Below are 23,535 nucleotides of genomic sequence, written 5' to 3'. Positions count from 1 at the left end.
GAAAACCTAAGGGACACTTTTCCCTATCTTGATAACATTACCATTGCAGGTCACGATCAACAGGAACACGACTCCAACCTCCAAAAATTTCGGGATGCCCTCCATCGCCGTAATTTGACCCTGAATGAATCCAAATCTGTTGAGTCGCAACCGACCATCAACATCCTTGGCTACTGCGTAGGCAATGGTATCATTAAGCCAGACCCAGAAAGACTTCGCCCGCTCCAAGAGCTCCCGTCACCTAAGAATCCGGCTTCTTTACGTCGGGCTCTCGGTCTGTTTACATACTACGCTAAATGGATTCCTCATTTTTCGGACAAAATCCAACCCTTGCTGCATGCTAGATCATTTCCACTGGGAACAGCGGCTGTTGCAGCCTTTAACCTTCTCAAAAAACAGTTGGAGAAAGCGGCTCTTCACTCCATTGATGAGAATCTCCCTTTCGTGGTTGAATGTGATGCCTCGGAGGTGGCGATCTCGGCTACTCTGAATCAGGAAGGTCGTCCTGTAGCATTTATGTCCAGGACCTTACAAGGTGCCGAGCTACATTATCCTCCGGTTGAGAAAGAAGCCACAGCCATCATAGAGGCAGTACGGAAGTGGAACCATTTTCTAGCTCGCCAGCACTTTACATTGATCACGGACCAACGATCAGTCGCCTTCATGCTCGATAATCGAAAACGAACCAAAATTAAGAATAATAAAATACAACTTTGGAGGATGGAACTGGCCTCTTTTGGTTATACCATTTTCTATCGGCCTGGCAAGGAGAATGTGGCCCCGGACACCCTCACACGGGCATTCTGCTCCACTATGTCATCCTCCACCCTCATGGATGTCCACAATGGTTTGTGCCATCCTGGCGTTACGCGCATGCTACATTTCGTACGATCACGGAATCTCCCTTTTTCCACTGGAGATGTAAAGAAAATATGCTCAGAATGCCGGCTTTGTGCGGAATTAAAACCTCAGTTCTTCCGCCCCTCAGATGGTATACTCATACATGCAACCCAACCGATGCAACGACTTAGCATCGATTTTAAGGGCCCAGTGCCCTCTTCAACTCGGAACACATATTTGCTCGCCATGATCGACGAATATTCACGTTTTCCATTTGCCTTCCCCTGCTCCAATATGCTGGCGTCCACAGTAATCTGCTGCCTTGAGCAGGTATTTTCTCTCTGTGGCATGCCGGCTTATATTCACTCAGATCGGGGTCCATCCTTTATGTCGAGGGAACTCAAGGACTACCTCTCAGAACGGGGAATTGCTACAAGCAAAACAACACCATACCATCCCATCGGAAATGGGCAGGTAGAGAGGTATAACGGTATCATCTGGAATTCCGTACGTCTCGCTTTAAGATCTCGGGGCCTACCAGACCAGCAATGGGAAACAGTGCTTCCGGATGCATTGCACTCTATACGGTCCCTGCTTTCTACAGCCACAAATACTACACCTCATGAGCGGTTCTTTGGATTCCAGCGTCGCTCATCTCATGGGACATCACTCCCGTCATGGCTAACTACTCCTGGACCTGTATTACTCCGAAGATACATTCGGACGTCTAAAAATGACCCTCTTGTAGACGAGGTCGAACTAACCGATGCCAACCCCACCTATGCAAACATACGATATTCCGACGGCTGAGAATCTACCGTATCATTACGGGATCTGGCTCCCTGCCCACCAGGACCTAGTGGGACATCGGGTGATGGCATTTCACCAGGAAACTCTTGGGACCTATCGGGTACCCCTCTCCAGGATCCTGATCGGACACCAACTAGCTTGGTGCCGGTAGAACCGCGTGCTCAAGGTTGCGACCCTCCCAGTACCACGCATGAAAGTACTGGTCTGCCACAGACCAGCTCTGCACCTCCCTCTGAACAGAGGCAGTCTGACTTTGAACCTATTGGGGCTCGTACTCGAAGCCATGATCTCCCCGACCCTTCACAGGGCAATCCAGGCCACACGGACTCTGGCCAATGGCCAACCGCATGTAAGCGGACCAGCGACCCTCTACGACGGGAATCCAAACGGGTGCGACTCTTCCTTGTTCGGCGGCTGCGGACCAAAAGGTAGACCACAGCCTCCTAAACCTGCAGGAGGGAAGAATGTGATAAAAATAATAACTTCCGGGAAGTTATGTCATCACTTCCTGTGAACTGTGAACTGTGAACTATGAACTATGAACTATGAACTGTGTACATACCTCACTTCCTGTCATGTGTCACTTCCTGTTGGACTGGTATAAATACTGGTCTGTTCAGTATTGTAAGAGGCTTCTACCAGAGGCATGGTAAAGACCTCTCTTGTATATAGTGTGTTTATAAGTTACTTAAAGCTTACTTTAAAGTTACTTGATGGTAAGCCTCCTTTTTCTTACATCAATCACCGTCATTTTCGCCCGTGACCAAGATGTCATCCAAATAACACTGGGTCCCTGGAATCCCTTGCAGGACCTGATCCATCGCCCTTTGCCAGATAGCCGGATCCGAGGCTACTCCAAACACCAGCCGGTTGTATTGATAGAGACCTTTATGGGTGTTGATCGTAAGGTAATGTTTCGAAGCTTCTTCTACCTCCATTTGCAAGTACGCCTGGGCTAGATCAATTTTGGTGAAGCGTTTACCACCAGATAGTGAGGCCAAAATATCCTCAATTCGTGGAAGCGGATATTGCACCGTGTGAAGGACTGGGTTCACTGTCACCTTAAAATCCCCACAGATGCGGACCTTCTTTGGTTCCCCAGGCGTATTACTCAACGACCTCTTCATTACAGGGATGATGGGTGTAGCCCACTCGCTCCAGTCCACTTTGGACAGTACTCCTGAACGTTCCAACCCTTCCAGCTCTGCTTCAACCGCTGGTCTGATCGCATAAGGCACTGGTCTGGCCTTCAGAAACTTTGGGCTTGCATTATCCTCTATTTTAATTGTTGCTGTTATTCCTTTTAGTGTTCCTAGTCCCTCCTGGAACACTTCTTTTGCGTCAGTTAGCATTTTTGACAGTCGTCCAGGTGTGACGTCGTCATCCTTTTTGGCCTCCACCTTCAGTGCCTGTATGGAATGCCAATCTAAATGTATCTTCTGGATCCACTCACATCCTAGCAGTGGTGGTCCTCCATTTGGCAATACATATATATCCATTTTAGGTATTTCCTGGCCTTTGTATGTCACTTTCACCCTTATTTTTCCTTTGGGGTAGACTTTTTGCCCCGTATACGTCTTCAAGACAATCTCTGTAGCTTTCAAGGGTATGTGTGAAAATAGCCGCTTGTAGTCTCTTTGATTTATGACTGTTAGAGCTGACCCTGTGTCCAATTCCATTTCCACTTGGACTCCGTCTATCTTGAGTGTAACCCAGATAGTCTGGTGATCCTCTATTTCGGTTACATTATGTAGTTTCAGACAACCCAGCTCCTTGCTTCCGGAGTCTGTGTCACTTTTCTGTTCATCTGAACCACTGTCCATCACCTGGTGTACCTTTTTGTACTTCTCCTGTGGAGATTTCTTACTGTTGGTTTTCTTCCCAGACCTGCAGACTCTTGCTATGTGTCCTGCTTTCCCACACTGTCTGCACACTTGGTCCTTGAACCAACAATCTTTCTGGTCATGTGTTGTTCTGCCGCAGCGATAGCACTTCCCTGTTCCATAGGTCATTTCGTTGGTGCCGTATTCTTGCGGTCTCCGTTGTATCTCTGCAGCGCCCCTTGCAGCTGCTTTGTGTGATACTGCCATATTGAAAGCTTTGTCCAGCGTAAGGTCCTTTTCTGATAGAAGCCGTTTCTGGGTTCCTTCACTTTGTAGCCCACACACAAACTTGTCCCTTAACGTGTCTGCTAGTCCCGCTCCAAACTGGCAGTATTTCGATAGCTTGCACAGTTCCGTTAGGTACTCAGCATTGCTTTCGTCTTTGTGTTGGTTCCTTTTATGGAACTTAAATCGTTCTGCTATCAGCAGCAGTGTGGGGCTTAAGTGGTCCTGTAGGATTTCTACTATGCTTCCAAAATCCTTGTTTACCGGCTTCTCTGGGGTTATTAGATTTCGCAGTAACCCATAAGTTTTTGCACCCATGGAATTTAACAGAACCAGTGCTTTATTAGCATCTGGCACTTCATTCGCCCTGCAGTACACCTCAATACGTTCCACATATGTCGCCCAATCTTCGACTTCATTGTCGAACGTAGAGATACTGCCACTCTTCGGCATCCTTGGTTGTGCGTTAACTATCCCCAATGGCGCCTCCCGCGCTTCCCCTTCTTCTCCGCTGGCACAAAATGGCGTCTCCCGCGCTTTCCTTCCTTCCCGCGCTCGCTCGTCTTCTCCGCTGCGGCTTCGCAAAATGGCGTCTCCCGCGCTCTTCCTTCTTCTCCGCGGCTCAATGGCACCTCCCGCGCTCTCCCTGCTTCTCCGCAGCTCAATGGCGTCTCCCCTTGCTTCGGCCCGCGGACCCTGATCAGCCCGTGATCCCTGGCTGTGCTCTGCGCGTTCTTCTCTTGATATTTGTCGACGCTGCTCAGTCTAGAACCCGGCTGTTTCTTACCCCCTCTCTCTCCGGTTTGCAGTATTTTTCCTCAACGCCGCTCGGTGATAAATCCCCAGCTGCGCCCTGCTCTCTCTCTCTGCCGTCGGTCGGCTCCAGCCGCCGCTGCTCGGGAAGGGTCTGCTCTGGACCTGTCGTCGGTCTCTTACCGCTCGTTGTGGCTGGGGAACCAAGCCTGGCTCTCCACAGCCTCCCCAGCGAAATTGGATCTCTGCCTGACTGCTGGGTGGTTGCTCGCGGTCGACGCCCGTGTTCCTGGACTCGACTATTTTTTTTTTCTCTTTGTTTAATGTTGCAGGTAGATTCGCATCAACACTCGTCACCACTGTTAGATCCATGGTTCGGTGGATAAAGAATTACACGGATGCTGTATATAAACAAACAACAGGTCTTTACTGGAGGAGGGTCATCTCTAGACTGGAGTACAGAGGCATGCGCACAGCTTATATACCGGTGTGGTTACTGCTGGTACTACAGTATACAGGAGCTGTAAAAAGTAGTTCTGACTTAAAGCACATACACTACACCGGGGATGAGGGACTTCAGTTATGTGGATAGACTGGAGAAGCTGGGGTTGTTCTCCTTAGAGCAGAGAAGGTTGAGAGGAGATTTGATAGAGGTGTTCAAAATCATGAGGGGTCCAGACAGAGTAGATAGAAACTGTTCCCATTGGCGGAAGGGTCGAGAACCAGAGGACACAGATTTAAGGTGATTGGCAAAAGAACCAAAGGCAACATGAGGGAAAACTTTTTTAATGCAGCGAGTGGTTATGATCTGGAATGCACTGCCTGAAAGGGTGGTGGAGGCAGATTCAGTCGTGGCTTTCAAAAGGGAATTGGATAAGTACCTGAAGGAAAAAAAATTTGCAGGGCTACGGGGAAAGGGCGGGGGAGTGGGACTAGCTGAAGTGCTCTCGCAGAGAGCCGGCACGGGCTCGACACAGGCTTCTCTGCTGTAACCATTCTATGATTCTGTGATTCTATGAACTACTACAGTCCTTGTGGTGATGGTACTTCCACAATGGTGTTCAGTAAGGAATTCCAGGATATTGTTCCATCAACTATGAAGGAACGGCGACATATGTCTAAGTCAGGATGGTGTTTTACTTGGAGGAGAACTTGGAGGAGATGGTATCCCACAACATGTTTTTTTTATTGACTCTCGAGATGTGGGGCGTCGACGGCAAGGCCAGCATTTATTGCCCATCCCTAGTTGCCCTCGAGAAGGTGGTGGTGAGCCGCCGGCTTGAACCACTGCAGTCCGTGTGGCGAAGGTGCTCCCACAGTGCTGTTAGGGAGGGAGTTCCAGGATTTTGACCCAGCGACGATGAAGGAACGGCCGATATACTTCCAAGTCAGGATGATGTGTAACTTGGAGGGGAACTTGGAGGTGGTGGTGTTCCCATGCGCCTGCTGCCCTTGTCCTTCTAGGAGGCGGAGGTTGCGGGTTTGGGAGGTGCTGCCGAAGAAGCCTTGGCGAGTTGCTGCAGTGCATCTTGTAGATGGTACACACTGCAGACACATTGCGCCAGTGGTGGAGGGAGTGAATGTTTAAGGTGGTGGCTGGGGTGCCAATTCTGTCCTCATCCTACTTGATGGCAAAGGTTGTAGGGGAGGGAGGTGCTGGTGAAGTAACCTTGGTGAATTATTGCAGTACATCCTGTAGATTGTACATAGAAAGAAAGGACTTGCATTTCTATAGCGCCTTTCACGACCTCAGGATGTCCTACAGCATTTTACAGCCAATCAACTACTTTTGGAGTGTAGTCACTGTTGTAATGTAGGGAAATGCGGCAGCCAATTTGCGCACAGCAAGATCCCACAAACAACAATGCGATAATGACCAGATGATCAGTTTTAGTGATGATGGTTGAGCAAAAATATTGACCGGGATGAATTCCTCTGCTCTTCTTCGAAATCCCTTCTTCTTCTTAGGCAGTCCCTCGGAACCGAGGATGACTTGCTTCCACATTAGAAATGAGTTCTCAGGTGACTGATGAGTCCAATGTGGGACCGACAGTCTCTGTCACAGGTGGGGCAGACGGTGGTTGAAGGGGCGGGTGGGTGGGGTGCTTGGGTTGACGTGTGCTCCTTGCGCTGCCTGCACTCGGCTTCCGCTTGCTCCCGGCGAAGAGACTCGAGGTGTTCGGCGCCTTCCCGGATGCTTCTCCGCCACGTTGTGCGGTCTTGGGCCAGGGATTCCCAGGTGTCGGTGGGGATGTTACACTTTTTCAAGGAGGCTTTGAGGGTGTCCTTGAAGCATTTCCTCTGCCCACCTGGGGCTCGCTTGCCGTGTCGGAGCTCCGAGTAGAGCGCTTGTTTTGGGAGTCTCGTATCGGGCATGCGGACGATGTGACCCATCCATCGGAGTTGATCGAGCGTGGTCAAAGCTTCGATGCTGGGAATGTAAGCCTGAGCGAGAACACTGACGTTGGTGAGCCTATCCTGCCAATGGATTTGCAGGATCTTGCGGAGGCAGCTTTGGTGGTACCTCTCCAGTGCTTTGAGGTGCTAGCTGTACATGGTCCATGTCTCTGAGGCATACAGCAGGGCAGGTATCACTGCTGCTCTGTAGACCATGAGCTTAGTGCCGGGTTCAAGGTCCTGGTCTTCAAACCCTCTCTTCCTCAGGCAACCGAAGGCTGTGAAATAGTGCGGTGGGATCTCACAGTAGCCACAGTGCGCCGGTGAGTGAGAATTCCAAATCTAACCACCCTTTGGTTTAACTGTTCTTGTGATTATCTTCGATTTGTGTCCCCTCATTGCTGTCTTACCGACCAATAGAAGCAATATATAAAGTTGTTATTTCAATTTAGTCCATTAGACGGAGCGATTTACTCAGTTGAGAATGGACTACAGTTCTTCATTTAACCACTAGATGGAGCAGCTGCCTCCACAAAAATCACATAATTTCACAACCGAAAAAGTGCCATAAATGTGAACTGGAATATCTTAAAGGAGGCACTTAATTAACTGGAGGAGAAGTGAATTTGATGCATTTAATTAATGAACTGGTGTACTGCTTTCAGTTCTGGGCACCGCACCTCAGGAAGGATATATTGGCCTTGGAGAGGGTGCAATGCAGAATGATACTGAGGCCAAAAGGGTTAAATTATGAGGACGTGGTTGCATAGACTAGGCTTGTATCAGAAGGTTGTGGGTTCAAGTCCCACTCCAGAGACTTGAGCACAAAAAGCTAGGCTGACACTCCGGTGCAGTACTGAGGGAGTGCTGCACTGTCGGAGGTGCCGTCTTTCGGATGAGACGTTAAACCGAGGCCCTGTCTGCTCTCTCAGGTGGATGTAAAAGATCCCACGGCACTATTTCAAAGACGAGCAGGGGAGTTATCCCCGGTGAGCTGCACAATATTTATCCTTCAATCAACATAACAAAAAAACAGATTACCTGGTCATTACCACAGTGTTGTTGTGGGAGCTTGCTGTGCGCAAATTGGTTGCCGTGTTTCCTACATTGCAACAGTGACTACACTTCAAAAAGTACTTCATTGGCTGTAAAGCGCTTTGGGATATCCAGTGATCGTGAAAGGCGCTATATAAATGCAAGTCTTTCTTTTTCTTTTTAATTGAGGTGTTTAAGATGATTAAAGGAGTTGGATAGGGTAGATAGAAAGAAACTATTTCCTCTGGTGGGGGGAGTCCAGAACAAGGGGAGCATAACCTTAAAAATAGACCGCAGCCATTCAGGGGTGATGTCAGGAAGCACTTACACAAGAACATAAGAAATAGGAGCAGGAGTCGGCCATACCGCCCCTCGAGCCTGCTCCGCCATTCAATAAGATCATGGCTGATCTTCTACCTCAACTCCACTTTCCTGCCCGATCTCCATATCCCTTGATTCCCCTAGAGTCCAAAAATCTATCGCGCTCAGCCTTGAATATGCTCGACGACTGAGCCTCCACAGCCCTCTGGGGCAGGCTTCTTCAGACAAAGGGTGGTGGAAATCTGGAACTCTCTCCCCCAAAAAGCTGCTGAGGCTGGGGGGTCAATGGAAACTTTCAAAACTGAGATAGATTTTTGTTAGGCAAGAGTGTGAAGGGTTACGGAACCAAGGCGGGTAAATGGAGTGAAGGTGCAACAAAGTGTCAGCTGTGGCTCAGTGGGTCGCACTCTCTCTCTCCCTCTGAGTCAACAGGTTGTGGGTTCAAGTCCCCACTCCAGGGACTTGAGCATAAAAATCCAGGCCGACACTCCCAGTGCAGTACTGAGGGAGTGCTGCACTGTCGGAGGTGCCGTCTTTCGGATGAGACGTTAAATGAGACGTCTGCTCTCTCAGGTAGACGTAAAAGATCCCCGTGGCACTATTTCAAAGAAGAGAAGGGGAGTTATCCCCGGTGTCCTGGGGCCAATATTTATCTCTCAAAAAAGAAACAGGTTATCTGGTCATTATCACATTGCTCTTTGTGGGAGCTTGCTGTGCGCAAATTGGCTGCCACATTTCCTACATTACAACAGTGACTCCACTTCAACAAGTACTTCATTGGCTGTAAAGCGCTTTGGGGCATCCTGAGGTTGTGAAAGGTGCTGTAAAAAGGCCAATCTTTCTTTTTTCCCCTTTATTTTGAACTTTTTCCCAGAAATAAATCATCCTCTTTACATTCCATCAGTGTTTCCCATGGTCATTAAAGAGCACTGCCTTCAGAAAAAATGTAAGACAAACTTTTTTCTCATTTGCTTTGTATAATATATTTAAAAAATCTTACATCTGTACAAACATCCTGCCTACAAAACCTTAGTTTCTGTTGCAAAGTTTTGTCATGCTTTCCTGTCTCAACCTTTTCCATTCTAAATTTCTATATCCATGTTTATAATGGAAATCGCCTATGTAAACTTGTCACGCTGTAATTACACCCTCCTGCCAGTGGTGATGCTGTAGCACTTCAGTCTTGCGTCTCCTAGCTGCTCAGCCTGTACTACAGAGAAACTCCTATGCTCCAACCAACCCCACTTCTCTACTTCCCAGACAGCTGTCAGTTTTACATAGGAGCAGGAGGAGGCCTTTTAGCCCCTCGAGCCTGTTCCACCATTCAATGAGATCATGGCTGATCTGTGACCTAACTCCAAATACCCACCTTTGCTTCATATCCCAGATTTAAAATGAACAATTGATCGAACATCAATTGCCGTTTGCGGAAGAGAGTTCCAAACTTCTAACTTTTGCGTGTGGAAGTATTTCCTAATTTCACTCCTGAAAGATCTGGCTCTAATTTTTAGGCTATGTCCCCTAGTCCTAGATTCAACAACCAGCGGAAATAGTTTCTCTCTATCTATCCTATCAGTTCCCCTTAATATCTTGAAAACTTCGATCAAATCACCCCTTAACCTTCTAAATTCTAGGGAATACAACCCTAGTTTGTGTAATCGCTCCTTGTAATTTAACACCCGGAGTCCAGGTATTAGTCTGGTAAACCTACGCTGCACTCCCTCCAAGGCCAATATATCCTTCCTAAGGTGTGGTGCCCAGAACTGCCCACAGTGCTCCAGGTGTGGTCTAACCACGGCTTTGTGCAGCTGGAGCATAACTTCTACCCACTTGTACTCTAGTCCTCTAGATATAAAGACCAGCATTCCATTAGACTTTTTGATTATTTTCTGTACTTGTCCAGGACATTTTAATGATCGATGTACCTGGACTTCCAAGTCTCTTTGGACCTCCATTGTTTTTAGCTTTTCACCATTTAGAAAGTACCCTGTGACATGAATCTTGTCATTCATGTGGAAATGACTTATGAAATAATACTGGGCGGCCTGCTGGTGGCGCTGTCCAGGGAGAGTATAAATACTCGGGCACGGGCTCAGCTTGCTCAGGACATTCTTTAACAGGAACTAGTGAAGGACACAACTAGACCTCCATGTTGTAAAACAGCTGATTAAAGCTTTGTTTAACGCTTAGACCAAGTGCCTAGTAGTTTTCTTACGTCACCCTGTTCTATCCTTTTTAGGGCCAAAGTGGATGACCCTCACGCATCCCTACATTGAAATCCATTTGCCACAGTTTTGCACATTCACTATTACAATCTCTGTAATTTTATGCTTCCATCTACACTGCTTACAGTGCTGCCTATCTTTGTGTCATCGACAAACTTGGATATGTGGCTCTCTATCCCATCGTCTAAGTCGTTAATAAATAACGTGAATAGTTGAGGACATCAACACAGATCCCTGCGGGACACCACTAGCCACATCCTGCCAATTAGAGAACCTGCCCATTATCCCTACTCGCTGTCTCCTGCCGCTCAGCCAATAGCAACAACAACAAGAACTTGTATTTATATAGCGCCTTTAACGAAGTAAAACGTCCCAAGGCGCTTTACCGGAGTATTATAAGACAAAAAATTTGACAGCAAGCCATATAAGGAGAAATTAGGGCAGGTGACCAAAAGCTTTAAGGAGCGTCTTAAAGGAGAGAGAGGTAGAGAGGCAGAGAGGTTTAGGCAGGGAATTCCAGAGCTTAGGGCCTAGGCAACAGAAGGCACGGCCACCAATGGTTGAGCGATTATAATCAGGGATGCTCAAGAGGGTAGAATTAGAGGAGCGCAGATATCTCGGGAGGTTGTGGGGGGGTTGTGGGGCTGAAGGAGATTACAGAGATAGGGAGAGGTGAGGTCATGGAGGGATTTGAAAACAGGGTTGCGAATTTTGAAATCGAGGTGTTGCTTAACTGGGAGCCAATGTAGGTCAGCGAGCACAGGGGTGATGGGTGAACGGGACTTGGTGAGAGTTAGGACACGGGCAGCCGAGCTTTGGATGACCTCAAGTTTACGTAGGGTAGAACGTGGGAGGCCAGGAGTGCATTGGAATAGTCAAGTCTAGAGGTAACAAAGGCATGGATGAGGGTTTCAGCAGCGGATGAGCTGAGGCAGGGGCAAAGACGGGCAATGTTACGGAGGTGGAAGTAGGCGGTCTTAATTATGCCAAGGATATGTGGTCGGAAGCTCATTTCAGGGTCAAGTATGACACCAAGGTTGCGAACAGTCTGGTTCAGCCTCAGACAAATGTTAGGGAGAGGGATGGAGTCAGTGACTCGGGAACGGAGTTTGTGGCGGGGACCGAAAACAATGGCTTCGGTCTTCCCAATATTCAATTGGAGAACATTTTTGCTCATCGGACAAGCAGTCTGACAATTTAGAGACAGTGGAGGGGTCGAAAGAAGTGGTGGTGAGGTAGGGCTGGGTGTCATCGGCATGCATGTGGAAACTGACGCTGTGTTTTCGGATGATGTCGCCCAGGGGCAGCATGTAGATGAGAAATAGGAGGGGGCCAAGGATAGATCCTTGGGGAATACCAGAGGTAACGATGTGGGAGCGGGAAGTGAATGGAACCAGGCGAGTGCAGTCCCACCCAGCTGGGCGACGGTGGAGAGGCGTTGAAGAAGGATGGAGTGGTCAACCGTGTCAAAGGTTGCAGATAAGTCAAGAAGGACGAGGAGGGATACTTTACCTTTGTCACAGACACAAAGAATGTCATTTGTGACTTTGATGAGAGCTGTTTCGGTACTGTGGCAAGGGTGGAAAACTGATTGGAGGGATTCAAGCATGGAGTTCCGGGAAAGATGGCATGGATTTGGGAGGTGACAACACGTTCAAGGACTTTGGAGAGGAAAGGGAGGTTGGAGATGGGGCGATAGTTTGCAACAACGGAAGGGTCAGAGGTTCGTTTTTTGAGGAGAGGGGTGATGACAGCAGATTTGAGGGAGAGGGGGACAGTACCTGAGGAGAGAGAACCATTAACAATGTCAGCTAACATGGGAGCCAGAAAAGGAAGTTGGGTGGTCAGCAGTTTGGTGGGAATAGGGTTGAGGGAGCAGGAGCTGGGCCTCATGGACAAGATGAGTGCGGAGTGTTCATGAGGGGAGATCAGAGAGAATCTGGAGAAAGATGTGAGTTCAGGGCTAGGGCAGGGGGGAACCTTAGAGGAAGTTTGGCCCTCTGGGCTAGGGGAAGGAAAGGAAGTGGCAGAGGCAGCTGAACAGATGGTCTCAATCTTAGAGACAAAGAAGTCCATGAGCTCCTCGAACTTGTTGTCGGAGGTGAGGGTGGAGGAGACAGGGGTGAGGGGTTTAAGAAGACGGTTGGCAGTGGGGAATAGAAGCCGGGGTTTATCTTTGCATTCCAGAATGTTCTAACCAGGTCAACAATTTGCCTTCAATCCCATGAGCTTCAACTTTAGCTAACAGCCTCTTATGAGAACTTTATCGAATGCCTTCTGGAAGGCCATATTTTGCTATCTAAATATAAATAATAATAGTAAACCATTATGCAATAAAAAAAATAAGGGTGTGATGTGTGACATTAAAATGGGGACTGAATTACATCTCTACACATTGGTCCCATTATCTCCCCCTCCTTCTAACCCCTGGGGCGTGATCTTGTCAGCCCTGGGGAGGCAGCACTGCCAGGAAAATGGCAGAATTTGAGGGCGGGTGCCCATCCTGCCCCCAATCCGCCTCGCGTGCCATCTTTTCAGGAGGCGGGTAGCCGACCCGCGCCAAGTTCCATCTCCTTGGAGGTGGGAAGGGGATTACAGCCACTTATCTGCCTGTTAACAGGTAGTTAACAGGCAGACAAGAGGATTATCCCCATCTTACCCACACAAGTGCGGGCTTCCCGAAGGCTGCGAACCCCGCCAGGGTCACCGAGGCGAGTACTGGGTCTGCGGGGGTTGGAGGGGTGCAAAGGTGCGCTGTGAAGGTAAGTGATGGGTGCAAGTGTGGAGAGGTGAGTGTGTGAGGTAAGTGGAAAGTGTTAGAAAAAGTTTACTTACCTTTGTTTCTTCCTGCAGGCTTCAAGAGTTGATATGCGGAGAGTCTCGCCCCTCACTGGCAGAGATGACAGATGGCTGTTGCATTCTCCAATGCTGCAACCATCTAATTTCTGCTAAAGAAAGAGGTTTGATGAGTCTTGAATTCAAGAACTCATCAGACTACAGAGAATGTCACTGTTTGACAGCTTCACAGAGCTGTCAAACGATGACAATTCATCTGTCAAAAATCTTTGACAGATGAAACGTCATACGCTGACGTTCTCTGTAACCGGCTTTCCCTTAATTGGCCTGCTAAGCCCGCTGGGTGGGCTCAACAAGGTCAATCAAGGGAAAATAGCGCGGGTTGGCCACAAATCGATGGAGGCGGGTCATCGACCCGACAAGCAGCAGTCCCGCCTCCAACGTGCCCCCAATGGCAAAATCATCCCCTTGGAGTCTTCACGAGATGATAACTGCTCCTGTGCAATGTCACGGGAGATTAGCTAGTTTAGGGGGGAAAAAAGTCACATGTCATTTGTGTATAAAGACAGTGGGGGAGAAATTCGGTATCGCCCCGTTTGGGGCGCAATTATCGGCCGGGCGCAAAGTTTAGCGCCTGCCGCTAATTATTGCCTCCAACTGCAAACTTGACTTCTATCGCCCCTGGAGGTGATTGGAGCGCTAAATCAGGTGCCACACACCTCTCTTAAGGCGCTAACGCCAAGGAGCGAGGCGCTACCTCAGAGCGCTGGCGAAGCTCATGTGATGTCAGTCAGTAATGGAACACAGACACACTGGCGCCGGCCAGTTCTTAAAGGGGAGGGTCGATCTTGCTCTCCATCCACACCCTGCTCATTGCAGCCTTGAATCTCGGCCTGGAGAGACCTGTACATCAATTCTGCTGGAAAGAACAATGGAGAGGCCCAGGGAAAGAGCTCAGAGTGCAGCCCCCACAGTCTCTTCTAAATCGATGCAAGGAAGGTCAAATCAAAATAAACCTGCAAAGTGCTGCTCAGTACCCAAAACTCCTTCACACAGCGTTGAATCTCTCCAGAAGTCTCTCTCTCTCGCTCAGAATGTGTGGTGCAAAAATGTCACCAACAAAAAAAGTCAGGAAGTGGCCACCTATAACTAGCGCTCCCCCAGTCTCTTCCCGACTGCAAAACGTTCCCCTCAACTTGTCGTTGCTAGCGGCAGGCGGTAAGGCAGGGGGCGCCACTCAATATCCGGTCCGGGGCGCTACCGGGGCGTTGCACGCTTGACTGATGTCATGATCTGCCGGCGCAGGAGATCGTGGCGGTAGTGTTTAGCGCCGCCACAAAATATCTGGTCAATTTCACAAGTGGCGCAAAAATCGCCGCGCCCGGGCGCTAGTTGCTCTGCGCCCCGTTAGCTAACGGGAGGCGCAAAGCAACCGAATGTTTCCCCTAGTGTCCCTTCAAAATTAGACTGCTAGTTGCTTGTGTTGCTGTTGGTGGTGTTTTGCAACCCAGCAAGTTCTAGGAAACTGGGAGAAGTTAATGTTGGAAGGTCAGTGGACAGGACGGGGTTAAGCAATGTGCGTCTTTCCTTTTGGCTCTGTGAAAAACTTCTCTCCATGCCCCTTTTTTGTTTTTGAAAGCCAGACACTGGTTGCTTTCACTGAACATAAACACCGAGCTGTGACACTCCTCCTTTTCCTCAACTATTTCATTTTCCCCTGCTCTTCTTTCACACAGGCTGCCTTGTGTGTTTATTTTAACTGTAATCCCCTCCTGTAAACAGTGGCCAGGCTTCCAAGCTTTAATGGAGTTTTGTTTAAGCCCGCGTCTGAAAAATGAGGGCACATCTGGCGGCAGTTTTCTTTTGTCGTTCCTCTGTTCTTGTGCCTTGGTTTACACATTTAGAAGAGATCTGCACCCAGAATTGTCTGTTCCGTGGTAATGTTACTGTGGAGGTCATGTTGATGATTAATTGCTTCAGGATTGGAGCTCAGAAAGGATTGGAAAGCGACGGGCAACATTTAAAAAACTGCCTCCAGCTTTTATTGCAGACTTGTCTTAAAGGGACACACATGTAATGTGACACTGATGCAGTCTACCCGACTATTTTTTTTATTTTACGAATTACCTGATCCGAGGAAAACTTTAATTCATGGTTAACTTGGTGAATCACTGTAAGTTCCTAACTTCTGCACCGAAATAAACACAGACACAAAGTGGCTGAAACATCAATGAGCTCGCTCATTAAGGGGTAACCTTTCTAAAATAAGTTTGTTTCGGTGCACCACGGTTCCGCTTTATGGTGCATTCGTCATGGTTTAATAACTTCTAGACTATTAGACGAAAGCATCGGTGCAGATCTCCCTCGATAGCCGCAGAGTAAATGCTTGGCTTCATAGAACTATAAAGATTAAACTATTAAGTCAGCCATGGCTCAGTGGGTCGCACTCTCACCTCCGAGTCAGAAGGTTGCGGGTTCAGAGTCCCACTCCCAGACCTTGAGTATAAAAAATCTAGGCTGACACTCCCAGCGCAGTACTGAGGGAGCGCTGCACTGTTGGAGGTGCCGTCTTTCAGATGAGATGTTAAACTGAGGCCCCCGTCTGCTCTCTCAGGTGGACGTAAAAGATCCCATGGCACTATTTCGAAGGAGAGCAGGGGAGTCATCCCCAACTTATCTTTCTATCTCGACTCTATTTTTTCTCCCCTTGTCCAGTCTCTTCCCACCTACATCCGTGACTCTTCCGACATCCTCCGCCACTTTAACAGTTTCCAGTTTCCTGGCCCCAACCGCCTCCTTTTCACCATGGACGTACAATCCCTCTACACCTCCATCCCCCACCAGGACGGCCTGAGGGCGCTCCGCTTCTTCCTTGAACAGAGGCCCAACCAGTTCCCATCCACCACCCACCCTCCTCCGCCTGGCTGAACTTGTTCTCACATTGAACAACTTCTCCTTTGACTCCACTCATTTCCTCCAAATCAAAGGTGTTGCTATGGGTACCCGCATGGGTCCTAGCTATGCCTGCCTTTTCGTGGGATATGTGGAACACTCTTTGTTCCAGTCCTACTCGGGTCCCCTCCCTCACCTCTTTTTCTGGTACATTGATGACTGTATCGGTGCTGTCTCCTGCTCTCGCCTTGAACGAGAACATTTCATTCACTTTACTTCCAATTTCCACCCTTTCCTCACCTTCACATGGTCCATCTCCGACTCTTCCCTTCCCTTCCTCGACTTCTCCGTCTCCATCTCTGGGGATAGGTTATTGACAAACATTCACTACAAGCCCACTGACTCCCACAGATACCTGGACTACACTTCCTCCCACCCCGCCTCCTGTAAAGACTCTATTCCATTCTCCCAGTTTCTCCGTCTCCGCCACATCTGCTCTGACGATGCCACCTTCCATACCAGTGCTTCCGACATGTCTTCCTTTTTCCCCAACTGAGGATTCCCCTCTACTGTGGTTGACATGGCCCTTGACCGTGTCCGTTCGATCTCCCGCACTTCTGCCCTCACCCCTGCCCCTCCCTCCTGGAACCATGACAGAGTTCCCCTTGTCCTCATCCTTCACCCCACCAGCCTGCACATTCAACGGATCATCCTCCGCCTTTCCGCCACCTCCAGCGTGATCCCACCACCAAACGCATCTTCCCCTCACCTCCCCTTTCAGCATTCCGTAGGGACCGCTTCCTCCGCGACACCCTAGTCCACTCCTCTACCACCCCCAGCACCCCTTCCCCTTCACCCGGCACCTTCCCGTGCAAGCGCAGGAGATGCAACACATGCCCTTATACCTCCCCCCTTCCCACTGTCCAGGGCCCCAAACACCCCTTCCAGGTGAAACAGCGATTTACTTGTACTTCCTGCAATTTAGTATACTGTATTCGCTGCTCACGATGTGGTCTCCTCTACATTGGGGAGACCAAACGCAGATTGGGTGACCGCTTTGCGGAACACCTCCGTTCAGTCCGTAAGGGGGACCCCGAGCTACCGGTCGCCTGTCACTTTAATTCACTGCCCCATTCCCACTCAGACCTCACCGTCCTCGGCCTCTTGCATTGTTCCACGGAAGCTCAGCGTAAGCTCGAGGAACAGCACCTCATCTTCCGATTAGGCACTTTACAGCCCTCTGGACTTAACATAGAGTTCAACAATTTCAGATCATAACCTCGGCCCCTATCACATATCATTATATCATTAATTTAATTTTTTTTAATCCACACTTTCGTCTGGCCTTTTTTCTTCCCTCCCACATGGCAGCTGTCCTTCATTCTGCCTGGGCCATTCACACTTCATCTAGAGCCATCCTTTGTTCCTTTACCTGTCCCATCACCACCTCCTCTGGCCTTCAATATCTCTCAATATCTCTTTATCTCTCCTGCTTTCTATCCAATCACTGACTTTCCCTTTTGTTCTTTCATCCCCTCCCCCTTTTCCCAGCCCCCAACTTGCTTTAAAATCTGTTCCCTTTCCTGCTTTTTTCCAGTTCTGACGAAGGGTCTTCGACCTGAAACGTTAACTCTGTTTCTCTCTCCACGGATGTTGCCTGGCCTGCTGAGTTTTTCCAGCGTTTTCTGTTGTTATTTCGGATTTCCAGCATCCGCAGTATTTTGCTATCGAGTTATCCCCGGTGTCCTGGCCAATATTTATCCCTCAATCAACATAACAAAAACAGATTGTTTGTTCATTATCACATCGCTGTTTGTGTGAAAATTGGCTGCCACGTTTCCCACATTACAACAGTGACTACACTTCAAAAAGTACTTAATTGGCTGTAAAGTGCTTTGGGATGTCCGGTGGTCATGAAAGGCGCTGTAGAAATGCAAGTCTTTCCTTTCTTTGAAATAGATTACGACTGACAAAGGATTGGAAAGCGTTGTGCAACATTTAAAAACGGTCTCCAGATTGTATTGTGAACTTGTCTTAAAGGGACACACACGGCTCGAGTGGAGCACAAGTGCCGGTATGGACTGGTTGGGCCAAATGGCCTGTTTCTGTGCTGTACATTCTATGTAATGTGGCACAGATGGAAACTGCAATCTATCCAACTATTTTTTTATGAATTACCTGCTCCAAGGAAAACTTTCTGCGTGCGCCATATTATCTCATATATAGGCCGCACTTCTCTAAAGCAGAAAGGTCCACGTTAAAGATACAGTCCTTCTACAAGTTAATTGTATTTTTCCTGGGCGTGGCCTTTATGTATGTCAATATGGTATAAGTATCATGGAAATGTGGATCCAGGAGGTAAGGGAACAGAAAGCTGGTCAAAGTCAGCATGGTTTTATGAAAGGGAAGTCATGTTTGACAAATTTGCTGGAGTTCTTTGAGGAAGTAACATATAGGGTGGATAAAGGGGAACCAGTGGACGTAGTGTATTTAGACTTCCAAAAGGCATTTGACAAGGTGCCACACAAAAGATTATTGCTTAAGATAAAACATCACGGGATTGGGGGTAATATTCTGGCATGGATAGAGGATTGGCTATCTAACAGAAGGCAGAGAGTTGGGATAAATGGTTCATTCTCAGACTGGCAATCAGTAACTAGTGGTGTTCCGCAGGGGTCAGTGCTGGGTCCCCAACTCTTTACAATCTATATTAACGATTTGGAGGAGGGGACCGAGTGTAACATATCAAAGTTTGCAGATGATACTAAGATGGGAGGGAAAGTAGTGAGTGAGGTGGACATAAAAAACCTGCAAGGGGACATAGACAGGCTAAGTAAGTGGGCAGAGATTTGGCAGATGGAATACAATACTGGAAAGTGTGAGGTTATGCACTTTGGCAGGAAAAATCGTAGAGCAAGTTATTATCTTAATGGCAAGAAACTGGAAAGTACTGAAGTACAAAGGGATCTGGGGGTCCTGGTGCACGAAACTCAAAAGGTTAGTATGCAGGTGCAGCAAGTGGTTAAGAAGGCCAATGGAATGTTGGCTTTCATTGCTAGGGGGATAGAATATAAAAATAGGGAGGTATTGCTTCAGTTGTACAAGGTATTGGTGAGACCGCACCTGGAATACTGCGTACAGTTTTGGTGTCCATACTTAAGAAAGGACATACTTGCTCTCGAGTCAGTACAAAGAAGGTTCACTCGGTTAATCCCGGGGATGAGGGGATGGACATATGAGGAGAGGTTGAGTAGATTGGGACTCTACTCATTGGAGTTCAGAAGAATGAGAGGCGATCTTATTGAAACATATAAGATTGTGAAGGGGTTGGATCGGGTGGATGCGGGGAAGATGTTCCCGATGATGGGTGAAACTAGAACTAGGGGGCATAGTCTTAGAATAAGGGGCTGCTCTTTCAAAACTGAGATGAGGAGGAACTACTTCACTCAGAGGGTGGTAGGTCCATGGAATATGCTGCCCCAAAAAGCTGTAGAAGCTACATCATTACATAAATTTAAAACAGAAATAGACAGTTTCCTAGAAGTAAAGGGAATTAAGGGTTACGGGGAGCGGGCAGGAATTTGGACATGAGTCTAGGTTCAGAATGGTCATGGCCCTGTGGGTAGCGGAGCGGGCCCAGGGGCCGTGTAGCCTGATCCTGCTTCTATTTTGTGTGTCTAATTCTGTTAGATTCAGGAGATGGTTCTGTGATAGTGGATTGGCGGTTAGGATCAGATCAGCCATGATCTTATTGAATGGCGGAGCAGGCTCGAGGGGCCGATTGGCCTACTCCTGCTCCTATTTCTTATGTTCTTATGTTCTTATGTCAGAAAGTGCCAGACAATGACAGTGCAGGATACCGGGTCACCATGCAGCAGTGACTCTTCACTCCCTCCCCTCATCCATGCCTTTGTTACCTCTAGACTTGACTATTCCAATGCACTCCTGGCCGGCCTCCCACGTTCTACCCTCCTTGAACTTGCGGTCATCCAAAACTCGGCTGCCCGTGTCCTAACCTGCACCAAATCCCGTTCGCCCATCACCCCTGTGCTTGCTGACCTACATTGGCTCCCGGTTAAGCAGCGCCTTGATTTCAAAATTCTCATCCTTGTTTTCAAATCCCTCCATGGCCTCGCCCCTCCCTATCTCTCTAATCTCCTCCAGCCCCACAACCCCCCCGAGATATCTACGCTCCTCTAATTCTACCCTCTTGAGCATCCCTGATTATAATCGCTCAGCCTTTGGTGGCCGTGCCTTCTGTTGCCTGGGCCCTGAGCTCTGGAATTCCCTGCCTAAACCTCTCCGCCTCTCTACCTCTCTTTCCTCCTTTAAGACGCTCCTTAAAACCTACCTCTTTGACCAAGCTTTTGGTCATCTGCCCTAATTTCTCCTTATGTGGCTCGGTGTCAAATATTGTCTAATGACGCTCCTGTGAAGTGCCTTGGGGCATTTTACTACGTTAAAGGGGCTGTATAAATACAAGTTGTTGTTTTTGTTGTAATTTGAGGTGGTTTTAAGGGAAAAGGATCTGGATACAGAAGAGAATGGGGGAAAAAAACCTTCCTGCTAAATTAATGCTTATAGGCATTAAGGTGTTTCCTACATTACAACAGTGACTACACTTGAAAAAGTACTTCATTGGCTGTGAAACACTTTGGGACCTCCTGAGGTCGCCAAAGATGCTATAGAAATGCAAGTTGGTGGAGGTTAATACCGGGAAGTGGGACATTTTACTATTTCAAGTCTCCCAGCTGCAGCAGGAGCCAGGTGTAGAGCAAAGCTGATTCTGCTCTGCCTCAATGCTGTGTCATAACCTCACAAGAGCTCCCTCTTCTACTTATGGCTCAGTGTGTAGCACTTTCGCCTCTGAGTCTAGAAGCTCTGTGGGTTCAAGCCCCACGGAAAAAGAATTGTTGTGAAGTGTGAGAACTACTTGGACGCCCCAAAGCGCTTCACAGCTAATGAAGTACTTTCGAAGTATAGTCACTGTCAATTTGCGCACAGCAAGCTCCCACAAGCAGCAATGTGATAATGACCAGAGAATCAGTTTTCGTGATGTCGATTGAGGGATAAAATATTAGCCCCAGGACACCTGGGATAACTCCCCAGCTCTTCTTCAAAATAGCTCCTTGGGATCTTTAACGTCCACCTGAGAGGACAGGCAGGGCCTCAAGTTAATGTCTCAGCTGAAAGACGGTGACATGAATCTTGTCATTCATGTGGAAATGACTTATGAAATAATACTGGGTGGCCTGCTGGTGGCGCTGTCCAGGGAGAGTATAAATACTCGGGCACGGGCCCAGCTTGCTCAGGACATTCTTTTTACAGGAACTAGTGAAGGGCACAACTAAATCTCCATGTTGTAAAACAGTTGATTAAAGCTTTGTTTAACGCTTAGACCAAGTGCCTAGTAGTTTTCTTACGTCAGACGGCACCTCCAACAGTGCAGCACTCCCTCAGCACTGGCACTGGAGAGTGTCAGCCTAGACTTTTGTGCTCAAGTCTCTGGAGCGGGGACTTGAACCCGCAACCTTCTGATGACCAACTGAGCCACAAGCTGACGCCATTACTTCTGCATGCCAGTCCTAGATTCTTCAGTCCGTTCAGATCAACTCTAATCCCAGGTCCCTTCAACGAGATAGAGCTCCGTGAGTGCCGAGCCGTGCATGCACGTAAAAAGACTCAGCTTCAAGATCTCTGTAAAAGAAGTGTAAGATTCTTGAAATGCTTTATTTTGGTTTCGGGAGAGGTTTAAAAGTGTCCTAATGAGCACTGTATTGTGATTTCAACTTACTGCTGTGTGGACATTTCCCTTTTTTGTAATAAACTATCTGTAGCTTGGCCTGAAACACATGGGCCCAGAAATCCGATCGAGCCCAGAATCGAGCAGGCGAGCACTGCACGCGCCTGTCGCTGTTGACTCGGGCAGCACCCAATATTCGTGCTGCCTGATCACTTTAATCACGCAGGTGCGCATCCAGCGCTACCCGCGCTGCTCACTGGCTGCCCGCTTGTAAAGGTGGGAGGGTGGATACCAGCCGTCTGTAACACCACTGAAAGGCAACCAGCTCCTCTTAAAGGGGGAGGTGCTCTCTAGCTGCGGACTCCAGGGAAAAGCTTGCGCAATCAGAGATATCGCTGACGCAAGCACTGAGGGAGCACCAAGGCCCTCTGGTGCCACCGCGGTGGAGGCCCTGGTGCAGGCAGCGGACAGGAGGAGGGACATCCTCTTCTCTCCCAGGGGGGACAGGAAGCCCTCCTGGCATCAACCGCGCCAGCAATGGGACGAGTATCGCTAACGCCAGGAGCAGAGCAGTCAGGACGTGGCTGCAACGCTGGAAGAAGTTCAATGACCTGACTGGACTTTTCAAGGTAAGACTACTGCTCCATTACTCTCCGCTCACACCTCCACCTCCTACGGCCTCACTAATCACAAGCCTCCCCCTGCACCCCCACCCACCCACCCACCGCCCCCCCCTCCACACCCCCCACCACCCAACCCCCCCCGCCCCCAACCCCGCTTCTCTTCGCTCTCCTACAATCACTGCACCACACTTCACTACACCTTAAGCATGAGTCATTGACCTCCTCTACATTGGGGAGACCAAACGCGGATTGGGTGACCGCTATGCGGAACACCTCCGTTCGGTCTGTAAGGGTGACCCCGAGCTTCCGGTCGCCTGTCACCTTAATTCTCCGCTCCACTCCCACTCTGACCTCTCGGTTCTCGGCCTCTTACACTGTTCCAATGAAGCTCAACGTAAGCTCGAGGAACAGCACCTCATCTTTCGATTAGGCACTTTACAGCCTGCCGGACTCGACATTGAGTCCAACAATTTCAGACTATAACGCCCCCCCCCCGCAATTTTTTCAGGCGGCAGCTGTTGATGATTCTGCCATCCCCGTTTGCAACATTTTATCTCTCCTGCCTTTAATCCTAGCACAGACTGTCCCTTTAGTCCCTTCCTCCCCTCTTCCCCCCCCCCCCTGCCCCCCCGCCTTTCCCTGCCCCAACACTTGCTTAAAACCTGTTACACCTCCAACTTTTTCCAGTTCTGACGAAGGGTCATCGACCTGAAACATTGACTCTGTTTCTCTCTCCACAGACGCTGCCTGACCTGCTGAGTGTTTCCGGCATTTTCTGTTGTTATTTCAGATTTCCAGCATCCACAGGATTTTGCTATCGTATGAGTCACTGACCGCCTGTTTTAGGCAGAAGCAGCGTTCCTTTTCGAAAAGACCAACCTTCCCAGCCTCCGCCCTTCCCCTGGTACATTGAGCCACCGACCAAATTCTAAAGACCCACCTTCAAATCAACACTACTCACATGAAAGGGCCTTCAGTTCATAATAAATTGG

The 23,535-nt window shown here is 48.8% G+C and overlaps 1 protein-coding gene across 1 annotated transcript in view; it reads left to right on the top strand.

Annotated features, from left to right (window-relative positions):
• LOC147101640 (uncharacterized) overlaps positions 1-22,194 on the top strand; it is an 82,254-nt gene extending 60,060 nt beyond the window's left edge. Inside the window, exon 9 of the mRNA XM_085965134.1 lies at positions 22,015-22,194. Within this exon, the coding sequence (XP_085821260.1) occupies positions 22,015-22,194 (180 nt within the window). The remainder of the gene's footprint in view (positions 1-22,014) is intronic.
• The last annotated feature ends 1,341 nt before the right edge of the window (positions 22,195-23,535 follow it).

This window comes from Somniosus microcephalus, chromosome 23 (genome assembly GCF_052327205.1).
Source record: "Somniosus microcephalus isolate GS21.2 chromosome 23, FLI_Smic_1.0, whole genome shotgun sequence".
Lineage (NCBI taxonomy): Eukaryota > Metazoa > Chordata > Chondrichthyes > Squaliformes > Somniosidae > Somniosus > Somniosus microcephalus.
The sequence above is the reverse complement of the archived record's forward strand: the minus strand, read 5'-3'. Positions and strand labels throughout refer to the sequence as shown.